At 65.3% G+C, this 11681-nt stretch overlaps 1 protein-coding gene across 2 annotated transcripts; it reads right to left on the bottom strand.

Annotated features, from left to right (window-relative positions):
- Positions 1-236: 236 nt before the first annotated feature.
- On the bottom strand, positions 237-11211 carry CCNE1 (cyclin E1). 2 transcript variants are annotated; one of them, XM_045818703.1, is made up of 13 exons: positions 11102-11211; positions 9891-10056; positions 9387-9438; positions 9191-9278; positions 8908-8976; positions 5126-5271; positions 4893-5028; positions 2756-2902; positions 2216-2311; positions 1973-2107; positions 1769-1880; positions 1515-1672; positions 237-1284 (listed from the first exon to the last, which is right to left on the bottom strand). In XM_045818703.1, exons 3-13 carry the CDS (start codon positions 9407-9409, stop codon positions 1162-1164), a joined length of 1233 nt encoding a protein of 410 aa, XP_045674659.1. In that variant the 5' UTR covers positions 9410-9438; positions 9891-10056; positions 11102-11211; the 3' UTR covers positions 237-1161. The 2 variants fall into 2 exon arrangements, with proteins under 2 accessions (XP_045674659.1, XP_045674658.1); XM_045818702.1 differs by lacking the exon at positions 11102-11211 and having other exon boundaries at positions 9891-10108.
- Positions 11212-11681: the final 470 nt, after the last annotated feature.

Genomic DNA, 11681 nt, shown 5'->3' with positions numbered 1-11681 from the left:
CTGGATGGAACTCGCCGGAGCCAGAACATCACGGTGTGGAGAAGTGAGCTCCCTCGCCCACTCCGTGTAATTATGACACACACACAAGATGGTGGTTTTTCTTGGGACGCCAGAGGATTTTTTACAGAAATGAGATAAAACACCGAGTCGAAAATACGTTTATTTGCTCCTTCACCCTCCCTCTGGCGAACCCGTGCGCACGCCGAGGCGCTCACGGGGAGGCGCAGGGACGCGAGCCTGGGCGCGGCCTCCGCGCCGAGTGTGTCACACACGCACAGCGTGAACCGTGCACCCCAGGTCTCCGAGGGATGGTGCCGCCCTCTGGGAGCCAGTCGGGGGCCGGGGTCGGAGCCTGTCCCGCACCCCGGCCCTGGGCTGCGCGCACCCCACTCGGCATTTCCTCTGTCACGGTGGTCGCCGGCCACCATGTGGAGTCCTCCCCACCGAACTTGAGGGTGGGAGGAGGCCCCTGCGGACCCCTGGGAGAGGGGCCGGACGGGTGCCCCCCGCCCAGCCCTGGGCCCCGAAGCAGTGAGGCAGCACCCTGGGCGTCCCCCGAGTTTCCTGTGAAACGCGCTCGCAGGGAAGCGTGGGCCTCGGGAAGCGGGCAGTTCACGCCAGGATCGGGCCACCGAGTGACCGCTGACTGGAGTGACCAGGCGTGGCTCGTGGAACCGGCTGTCTCAGAGACAGTGTCACCTTTATTAAAAACAGACAGACGTAGCAGCACTCGGAAACGACAGTTCATAGAAAGCGTTGTACATTGTCAACTGATAACGCGGAGGGCGGGCCCAGCGCGCTGGCCGTGTCCCAGCGCCCGCACCGACCCCGCACAGCACCAGCACCCAGGGCACCCAGCACACCCGCGGGGAGGCGGCAGCTCCGCGCGCCCTCGGCTCCCGGCCTCAGTGTCCGTCGGGCCGAGCGGCGCCCTCCGTAGCAGCATCTGGAGGCAGCCGGGGCCCTTGCCCCGCTCAGGAGAGGAACGTGAGCGGCCGTGAGGACGCCTCTCCCCGCCCCGCGCCATTCGCGGAGCACCTGTGCTTCGGGAGCGGACGCTCTCCCGGGGAGTCCGGGCGGCCGAGGCGGCGCCGGGCGCAGGCCCGCGGGCACGGGCGCGGGCGGCTGGGCACGACTGTCTTTGGTGAGGAGGCTGGAGTGTCACGCTGCGTCCTGGTCGCCGCTCTGCTTCTTGCCGCTCGGCGGCGGGGTGAGGAGCCCGGACGGGAGAGGAGAAACCCGATTTTGTTCAGACAACATGGACTTCTTCGCCTGGGCTTTGTCCTGTGGGCGAGAAGCAGAGTGAGGAGTGTGAGGAGGAAGAATGTCCTTTGGGCACAGATCACCGTGTGCTCTGCTCTGCGGGGGGAGAGGGGGAAATAGCACAGAACAATCTAGACGTCTGCGCCGGGCCACACACCACGCGGAGGCGCGAGTACTGAGCACAGCTCTCCTTCCTGGAGCAGCGGGAGGGGGCGGGGCCTGACTCGGGGGTGTGCGGGGACGAGACTGACCAGCAGGTCCAAGCTGCCCAGATGCGTCTGGATGTTGTGGGCGTCTTCGGCGGGAACGCCCCGGAACTGCTTCAGCTTGGAGCTGCCCGTCTCCTTGATGACCATGGCGAAGGGCACCATCCACTTGACGCACTTCTCCACGTCGCTCCACTGGAACCCTGCAGGGGACGCGCATGGCAGGCTCCGCCCCGGCCGGCCCCGCCCCCCCGGCCTCGCCCCAGGACGCCCCAGGACGCCCCAGGACGCAGACCTACCGGAGACCTTCTGCATCAGCTCGCACGAGGAGAAATGGTACAGCGCGGAGGCGGCCAGGACGCCGTAGGAAAACTCTAAGCAGCCGACATCCAGGACGCAGAGGTCCAAAAGCTGCAGGGAAAACCAGGGCGCTGAGCGGCCAGCCCGCACCACCCGGGCCGAGCCTCGGGGGGGGGGCAGGCGCCCCCGAGCGCGGCACCGACCTCCACGATCTGGACGAAGACCTGCTGGGGGTACTGCGGCAGGAGCACCTCGTACAGGTCGTTCAGGTAGGCCACCTGCATGTACACGTTCAGCCAGGACACGATGGTCAGGGGGCTTAAATGCCACTTAAGAGCCTGCAGGACACAAGGAAGACGCCGTCGTGGGGAAAGCAGAGACGTCTCCGCTCCCCTCCATCCTCCGAAACGCGGCCCGGGCCCGGGGACCCCGGCCCCGTGGCCCACCTTCATGATGATCAGCTCCATGGTGAGGATGTCGTCCCCCGAGCAGGCCCCGTCCGTGACGTACGCGAACTGGTGCAGCTTGGGAGGGTAGATCTCCTGCGAGGAAGGAGGGGAAGAAAGCGCTAGGGAAAGCCCATCCCCACTGCCCGCCCCCTTGAACCTGGGGTGCGCTGCTGATGGGAGGAGCCCCGCAGCTGCCCCGGCGTGAAACAGACAGAACGGAACAGCCGCCCTCTCCCATCGCTTGCTCGCACTTCCACTTCCCCGGGAACGCCTCTGAAACGTTCATCTTTCAAAGACCACCTCTGAAAGCTGGGCCGCCCACCCTTCCCGCCACGCCGGCATTTCAGCCCGCGCAGGCCCGGGTTCAACACTCCTGCTCCAGGTCCCCGCAATGACCTCAGCACTTCACACACTCCTGCTCTTCCCTCTCCAGCGAGAACAGCGTGGGGTGGGCCCCGGAGACAAAGAGCGGACCGCACCCCCCACCCCCCCCACCCCCGCCCGGCGGGGCCCGGGGAGCGGCCGGCGGCCACGCACCTCGAGCTTGGCGGCGATGAACAAGGACGAGATGCCGATGAGCTGCAGCAGCGTCTTCACGATGTCGTGCTGCGTGGCCATGTAGCGGTCAAAGAAGTCCTGCGCCAGGTAGAACGTCTCCCTGTGCAGCTTGTAGACCTCGCACACCTGCCGACACGCCGGGCACGTCTCAGGTCGGCCGCTCGAGGGACCCGGGGGGGAAAGGGCTCGCCCTGCGTGGGGTGAGGGGCGACCCCCCCCCGCCGCCCCGTTCACAGCCTGCGGTGCAGCCTGGCGCGGAAACCCAGGAGCTTCCCGGAGCGCTGCCCCTGTGAGTCTCCTCGTGGCTCGGGGACAGCACGACCCGTCTGCTCGCAGCGGGGCGGCATCGGGAGCGAGGTGGGAAGGCCCAAGCGTGCCTCCATCGGAGGCTGCAACGCATCCGAACCCTGCCTCCCCCGCGGCCGGGCCGTCACAGGGACCCACACAGGCGACCTGCGCCTCCCCGGGCTCCCAGGTAGAAGAGCGCCCAGAGACAACTGGTGAACCAGCACCGGACGCCCCGCCAACCGCCCGAGGGCGGCGGACCCCTGACCGGGCGGGTCTGGACCGCGAGGGCCCACTGCCACAGTCGCCGTCAGCACACACGACGGTGCTGCCCGTGCAGGTCCCCCTCCTGACGGTCGTCTCAGCGCCGCCGTCCCCACGCCCCCCGCGGCTGTACGGCACCGAGGCGAGGCGGCAGCGCCGAGCTCCTGGCCCCCAGTTAAGGAGTAGTTACAGTCACACAGTCCTACAGTCACACTCGGCCCTTGGAAGGCCACAGCGAGCTGATGTGGCCCCCGGGGAGAATGAGGGTGACACCCGATATACACTATTTGTAACCCACACAAATCATGCAAGACAAATGCTGCCAGAAAACGTCGCCGCCCTGGCTGGTGCGGCTCAGTGGACCGAGCACCGGCCTACAACCTGAAGGGTCGCCGGTCTGACTCCCCATCGGGGCACACGCCTGGGTTGTGGGGCAGGTCCCGGGCTGGGGGCACGTGAGAGGCAACCAATCACTGTATCTCCCACACCTCGGTGTCTTTCTCCCTCCCTTCCCCTCTCTGTAAGTAAGCAAACAAGATCTTTAAGGAAATAAAACGATGGAGGTGACTATGAAACAGCGGTGGCCTGCGCCCCACCAGACACATCTACAAGCAGTTCAGTCAACAAGGACCAAACACCAGCGCCCACACCTCACTGAAAAAGACTATCTGTGCCACGACGGAGACCCTGATGACAAGGCTCAGACGCCCCTCGCACTAGACCGCAGGGCAGAAACAAGGTGGAAGGCGGGACTCCGGCCGTGACGGGTCACAGGGCAGGGGCCACCAGGGCTGTCACCAGGGAGGCCCTGCCCTTCCTTCCGTGTCGGGGAAACTTGGCCTCAGGTCCCATGGTCACCGAGTGGCCCCCTCCCCCATGGCCAACAGGACGATGACAAGACTGAGACTCCTAGGAAGGAGCCTTCCCAGCGCCGAGACCGCACGCTCCGACCCAAAGCTTGGGTACCGACGCGGCCGTCAGGCTGATTTAGGACCCCAGGGGGAACTGTGGGTGGCCAGGGGCTGATGGAGGGGAACCTCCCAGGGGATATGGTCATCGGTTCCTGACCAGGCAGGTCAGGGTGGGCGGCCACGCCCCTGGCTCGTCACTTCTGCAGCGAAAGGCTCTAAGCTAGTTCTGTTGCTTCTGTGTATCTGGGTTAACACACCTCTGAGATGCCAGAAGTGATATCCCTGAAGGTGGGGCGGGGGTCTCAATCCTCCAGAGAGCACACGATCTTAACCCTCCTGTGATCCCATCCGCACTTTGCTCCCTCCCACTGCCTAATCTCCCCCCCCTTCCCTCCTTGATCCCACAGGCAGAAAAGCTGCAACACTGTACAGGGAAAAAATAGACGCCAGCTTAAAAACATCCAGGGGGTAAGGAGACTTCAGAAATCCTTTCAAGGAAGCATGCACGCGAACGAGGAAGAAGTGAGAGCGTGGTAGGGTGGCGGTAGCTCCCGAGGCTCGGCCTGTGCGGACACGGCCAGCCCCACAGAGACGGGAGCAGCGCACGGCTCGAGAAGGGGCCGTGCTGCCAGCTGCCGCCGGGGAGACCCGCTCACCTCCATCAGCCAGTCCAGCAGAATCGCCCGCATCCTCGGCTGCAGGAGCGGGTGCCGCTGCAGAAAGTGCGTGTCCCGCAGGTACGTCTTCTCCTTGTTCAGCATGATCTTCCAGACCTCCTCGCGGTTCGCCCAGCTGCAGGAGACACCGCCCGGCAGCAAAGCAAGGGACCGGGGTCAGCGTGTGCCCACGGCACCGACAGGCGGGGCGAGGGCCAGGGGCGGGCACTCACTTCAGCATGGGCAGGGGCGTGGCTCGGGCCGGCCTGGCGATGGGGGTCTTGTGCGCAGAGCTGGGGAACCCCAGCTCGTCCTCGTCTTTGTCTGGCGTGGGGATCAGGGAGCACGGGTTCTCGGAGGCTGCGCGGCCGTCCCAAGGCTGGAAAGGGAAAACACGTTTTTCAGTGTTGATGGAAACCAGCTACTTTCCCGTGCAGTGGTTTGCAGGAGAGCCAGTAATCCAAGGCGTGTCTCCGCCCTGGAGAGCCACCCCCAGGCAGAGGCGGGTGTCCTGGCCGACCTGGGGCGGGGACGCGCGGACGAGGAAGAGCCCCGGGAAGGACCCCGAGCTCTCATTCCACTGCCGCCGGAGCCCCAGCGTCGGCCAGTGAGTCAGCGTCTGAGGGAACGCCGAGGGCGGACGCATTCCACCTCTGGCCGTCATTCCCCACGAGGCAGGGGCGGCCCCGGGGTGCAGGGGCGGCGAGACGCTGCCCGGTGCGAACGGTTCTCGCGCTGCCACCAACACCTGAGCACGGCTCCGCGGGCAGCTCGGCGAGAGGCCAGGCACAACTGTAGCCCGCTGGGGGACGGCCCAGTCCCGATTTGTATTTTCACAAGTACAGCCCAGCTACAGAAGTTTCTTAGCCCTGGCTGGTGTGGCTCATGGACTGAGCGCCAGCTTGCAAACTAAAGGGTCGCCGGTTCGATTCCCGGTCAGGGCGCAGGCCTGGGTTGTGGGCCGGGTCCCCAATAGGGGGCGTGCGAGAGGCACCCACACATGGATGTTTCTGTCCTTCTCTTTCTCCCTTCCCCTCTCTCTACAAAGAAATAAAACATTTAAAACATAAATAAAGTTTAACAACTTCTCAGAAGCGGAAGGCAGCATCCCCGACAGAAGTGCTCATGTAAGCACACCCCACTCACGAGAACAGAAGATCGAAAGTGTGAATCCCCACCCACGATTGCTTCTGCTCTGAGCGCAGGTCACATCGATGTGACCTCTCCCTTGGGCTGCAGGCCCAGCCAAACATGCGACGGGACAGGGACCTTCCGTTTCCCCCCCGCTCAGAACTGGACAGGAAGAGTCTCTGCCCAGTGGGGACCCCGTGGAGCCACAGGCACCGGTGACATGGACGTCTGTGGGGACAGCTGGGCCTTGATCCCGAGACCCTGGGCTCCCGCCCCGAAGCCACAGGCCAGAGAGTTGGCAGGACCAACCGACGAGTGATCGAACACACGCCACCGAGAACCCGGACGGGGCTTTTCCTGTCAAGATCCGGGGTACCCAACCCCACTCAGTTTGCAGTGTCTGGAAAATGCCTCAGTCCCTTTGCCACTTAGGAGACTTTCTTCTTCCAGCCGCGGCTCACCGTCCTACTCTACCCACAGCCTGTAACTGACGCTGGAACGTCTCCCCTCCCTGTGACCGCCGGCCCGTTGTCCCACACGCTGATTCTGGAAACGATGAGACGGCGCTTCTGCTGCCGGCGGGGAAGGTGACAGCCTGCTCGCGCGGGAGCCCACCGCCGCGAGGTCACTTTGTCGGCTGGAGAAGGCCAGGACACCCGAGCCGATGACGAGGGAGCATGGGGTGGGGGCTGCTGGTCTGCCCGGCCCAGCTCCCCAGCGGCCTCGGGGGCCCGAGGAGAGCAGAGCCAGACGGGGCGGCTGTGGCTCCGGGTGCAGGGCACGCAGGCAACCCAGGCAGCCCTCACCGGCCCTGCCGGAGGGCGGGTGGCCCCCTCTGCCCCTGCTGGTCTCCTTCCTCCACTCACACGGGGGTTAGCTGCTCTCCGGGAAGGGCTCTGGTTTGAAGGCAGGAGCGGGGGAGCCAATCCTGGCAGCCGAGCGGCAGGGGAGAGCCGAGAGCAGACCTCGGGACGGGCACCGGCACCGGTTCCGACCTGCCGCTCGGGAAACCCGGGCGACAAGCAGTGGCCCCCAGAGCCAGCCCGTTCAGGGGCAGTGTGTAGACACGGCCCTGTGACTTCGGCACACGCACTGTTTCGGAGCAGGGTGACCGGCCTGGCTTCAGGGAGACGCGGGAGGGTGGCAGGAGCCCGATCCTGCCTGTTGCTGACGACCCGGCTCCCCGCGCCCCTTAGAGTCGGCAACAGAACCACCTCACACAAGGGGCCTTCTGAGGACTAACGGAAGTCCAGGCTGCCGCTTCTGTAAGAAAGGTGCACCCCGCAGGACAACGGGGACCTGCCAAATGGACCTCAGGTGAAGTCCGTGCCCCCTGAGGCCTCGGTGGACACCTGCACAGAGGTCGGCGTGGCGGCCGCTGTGCTGGGCCCAGCTCGGGTAACACGCAATTCTGTGTAATTAACGGGCAAAAGGGCTCCGTGTCACCCCCCGAATCCCAGCTTCATGAGTCGACACAGAGAAGAAAGAGCCAGACTCCAATCGCTCCACAAAGCGCCAGTGACATCCTGGCTACCTGCCCCACCGAACGCACACAAACATGTCACCCGTGATCTCGGGGGGGCCAGACAAGGCCTCCCGGGGGAGTAACATGGCCGTTCACACGTCACGCGTCTCAATTCTCCGCAGTGGGGGACAGGGCCACCGCCCCAGTGATCCTTCAAAACAGACACTCCTCCAAACACAAGAAGTCAGTGTGGACGCCACCCTTGCCTCGTCCTCCATTGCAAACTCCATGCAAGCACAGCTGAGAAAACCACCGAACTTGAATTTCACGAAGTAGAGAGACCTGCAAAAGTCAGCCTGCTTGGTTTGACGACTGGCCGTAAGGGGAGGAAAAGACCAGAAAGGAAAGACCTTGGGATGCGCCGCCTTATTTCCTGTTCTCGCGTGAAATATTTCTTCTTGACTAGAGAAGGAAGTCACCCACCCCTGCTCGCCGTCCGTGGCACCGGCCCAGAAATGCTCATTGCCAGGCCCTCCCGTGTGACCGCACACGACGTGGCCCATGGCTGCTGCTCACGGCCCCGGGCTCAGACACCGACCCCGCTCACGTCCACCTGCCTGCAGACAGGCAGCCGCCCCGCCGCAGCCGTAACTGCAGTCTGCAGCCCTCTCTGGCGGTAAGGAGATAATACGAGCCTTTCTGCCACCAACCTCTGATATCGTAATGCTATCGGGGGCACGCGGGGAGGGGGGCGGGAAGCCCATGAAGGAGGGCGGGAGACCTGGGCTAGCCAACAAAAAGGTGTACGAGGACACACATGTCGCCGTCACACAGCACGGCCCGCTGGCACTCGGGCTGAGGCTGGGGCGCCGCAGGCAGCGACCCCCATAGGCCACGGCTGGGTGGGCTGGAAGAGCTCCCAGAAGCGAGGTGCAAGTTTAAAACCTGATCTCAAGGCCCTAAGGGAGGGCCTTAACCTCCGTGAGGTGAACGCCCAGATGTGAGTGAGTGGGGGGAGCCGTCCATGGACCCACACAAGCCCCCCTCATCCTAGTCACCCAGAGAACCATGTGTCTGCCCCCCCACCCCCAGTTCGGCAGCCCAGAGAGGAAGCTGGAGGCGAGACTCTGCCCCAGGACACTGAGTCTCTCCCCTGAGTCTCTCCCCTGAGGCTCAGTGTCCTCAGGGGCAGAAGGGAAGGGCCCAGTTACTTCCCGTGCACTCCCGTTCCCCCGGACACGGGCACACATTCCAACACCAGGCGCGGGCGGAGGCCCGAGCCCCCGGACAGGCGCGGTGCTCAGCCACACGGCGGGGGCCACAGGGAAAAAGCCTTCCGCAAGTGGCCAGACAGGACAAGACCCCACCGACCTGGGGGCAGGCGGCCCCCACTCAGGCCCAGCCAGCAAGGGAGCCCACCTGACCGCCGCTCTCGCTTCTGGCGGACTTGTCGATTTTGTCAATTTCCTCGTCTGGGTCCTGCAAAAACTGACATCCGACAGTCCCCAGCGCCGGGCAGCCCACAGGCGAGACACACGGAGAGAAGAGAGAGAAAGCCAGTTAGGTTGTGAACAGACTTTCCACAAACGCGCAGGCCCCCCACCCCCACCCCGCGGATAACTAACTACCTGGGCAGAGCCCCAGCGGGTACCCAGGTGGGATGGGGGGCCCATGCGCCCCCACCTGTCTCCTTTGTACTCACAACGGCCACATTCGCCTTCCTCTTCCTGGAGTGAGCAGAGACATCGGCGCCGCTCTCCTCCTTCATGCCGTCAGGCTCCTTGGCATCCCTGCACAGCCAGGGTGGCACAGAGGTGAGGGCGAGCGGCCCCGGGTGCGGGCCACCCCTCCCCCACCGCCGCACACACTCCCTTCCCCGCAGGGGCCAGGCCACTCACCTCTCCCTTCTCTCCCTCGGCATGGCGTGGGGCGCGGGGTCAGACCTGAGGCCTGGGGGACACGAAGCGGGCCATGGGGTGAGCACGATCCGCGGAAGGGACCCGGGCCTGCCGGCCCTCCCCGAACACCCCTCCCCCTCCCGCGCGGCAGCGGCGGGAGCCTCCCGGCCCGGTCGGGAAAATGGCCGATGGGCCCGGGGTGGCTTGTCACCCACGGCGCCGCCAACAGCCCGCGATACCGGGTCCGAACCCGGGGGTGGGGGGGGCCCGACGCCCTCCGAAAGCTCTGCCAGCCCATCCACGCCCTCGGGGCCCGGGCTGCCTCAGTCTCCCCCTCAACACCTCCCCTGCTCCCCTCTGAGACACCCTGCCCGGGCACCCCACGCTGACGCCCCCGGGGACCCAGCGACCCGGCCTCGCCCCACCCCCACCCCACCCCACCCGGGCTGGCCGGACCCGGGAGTCCTCGCCCGCCGCGCCGTTCGCAGCCGCGCGGGGCCTCACCCGAAGCCGGGTCGCGACAGGCAGGCAGCACGCGCGGAGGCCGGAGGCAGGAGGGCGGAGGGGAGAGCGGGAGGCCGGGAGCCGGGCGGCGGCGGCGGCGAGCGCGCGGCGGTGGCGGGATCCGCGCCTGCCCCCTACACCGTGCTGGCGGTCGAGCCGGCTGCTCCTGCGCCCGGCGAAGAGCGGGACATTTAAAAATCTCAGCGCGCGGAACCGGCCCCCGGCCCGCCCCCGCACCCTCCCGCCACCCTCGGCCCCGCCCCGCGGAGCGCCCGGACTGCCCGGCGCGGTGTTCAGCACCGCCCTCGGCCGCGCGGACTGGCCGAGAAGCCGGACCGCTGGGGGCGGGGCCACCTCGGGGGCGGGGTTGGGGGCGGAGCCGGAGCGGGTGGGGCGGGGCTAAGTGGCGGCGTCTGCGCGTCGGGGGCGGGGCCAGTAAGACAGGCGGAGCTAAATGACAGGGCCTGCGCGCCGGAGGGGCGGGGCCTAGTGACAGGGCCTGCGCGGGGCTGGGCGCGGGAGGCAGGCTGGCGCGCGCCGCGGAGGGCGGGGCCGCGCCGGGCAGACGCGGCTAAAAGCCGCGTGGCCGGCCCTGGGGGAATGTAAACACGGTGGGCGACAAGGATTCGGGCCAGGCAGCAGTCCGACCAGGTGGGGCTATGGTTTCGCCCTGGGGCTGATCTGAAGGATCTGCAGTTAATCCGCCTGCCCTGCGCACGCACTGTCCCTCCTTGCACGTCCTCCCCGCCCCCGAGACGCAGGGTTCCGGGCCCTGAGTTGGGGCGGGGATGTGCCCAAGGTCACAGTGCCAGGTCGCTAGGCCTCTAACCAGGACCTCCAGTAGGCTTTTGGGTCTGGGGCCCCCTGTGGAACCGTTGTTCCTGGACACACATCCACCCATCCATGCATGCATGTGTGCATGCATTCATTCATTCATAGGACTCATGGTCCAGCACCTTCCACGTGTGCCACTATCCACCAACTCTCGAGCATCAGAAGGCCTCGCTAACCTGGGGTTCCGAGTGGCCCTCTCCAGCCAAAAGCATTGCGAATTTCCCATCAGCCTTAGAGAGCCTCCAGGACTCCACAGGAACTGGCACTCGGCCCCTCTCGGGCCTCCCCTTCAGCACCCTCCCCTTCAACGCCCGCCCCTCACAGCACCAGTCACCCTATGTCCTTTCTCAGCTCAGAGCCATAGAGCTTGTTGTCACCTGTTCTGGCCGCGCTGGGCTCCCTTCCTTCCTGAGAATGTCAAGGTCTCAGCAGCCCTTCACTGTGGAGCACCCCTCTTCCCGAGAGTTCTCTCAGCTCACCGCCCTGCTGGCTCCTTCACCGCCCTTGCTGCCCTGCGTTCCTTGCTCCCGGGTTGTTGCCTTGTTTGCTGTCCCTGTCCCTCCCTCCTCTGTCTTGCTCCCTGAGGTATCTCTCAGGTCTTGGCACAGTGCCTGGAGGAAGGGAGGCACTTAAATCCTATTTGTGAACGCGGGCTTGAAAATCACACGGGCTCAACTTTGGAGGAGCTTATGGCTAGTGAGAGAGACAGGTCGAGAGCAACCGAAGCTTGAAAGTACCTTCGGCACTCATCTTCTAGAAGTTTCAGCAGAGGCTCCTGAACACTCCCGAGGCCCTTCCTGACACACTCTCACTCCTGTGCCCCCCCATCCCCCCATGATCTTATTTTTTTATTGTTTATTTTTTTTAAAGATTTATTTACTTATTTTTAGAGAGAGGGAAGGAAAAGAGAAAGGAAGAGAAACATCGATGTGTGGTTGCCTCTCCCACGCCCCCACT

This window comes from Phyllostomus hastatus, unplaced genomic scaffold, assembly GCF_019186645.2.
Source record: "Phyllostomus hastatus isolate PE091 unplaced genomic scaffold, TTU_PhHast_1.1 phas_scaffold_345, whole genome shotgun sequence".
Lineage (NCBI taxonomy): Eukaryota > Metazoa > Chordata > Mammalia > Chiroptera > Phyllostomidae > Phyllostomus > Phyllostomus hastatus.
This window is presented reverse-complemented; position numbering and strand designations above follow the sequence as displayed.

Excerpts from the sequence above, each read along its gene's own strand:
- CCNE1 (XM_045818703.1), bottom strand. The coding sequence starts at position 9,409 with ATGCCGAGGGAGAGAAGGGAGAG. Across the intron at positions 5,272-8,907 it reads GAAGCGAGAGCGGCGGTCAG|CCTTGGGACGGCCGCGCAGC; the intron begins GTGGGCTCCCTT and ends TTCCCTTTCCAG. Across the intron at positions 1,673-1,768 it reads GCTGATGCAGAAGGTCTCCG|GGTTCCAGTGGAGCGACGTG; the intron begins GTAGGTCTGCGT and ends CGTCCCCTGCAG.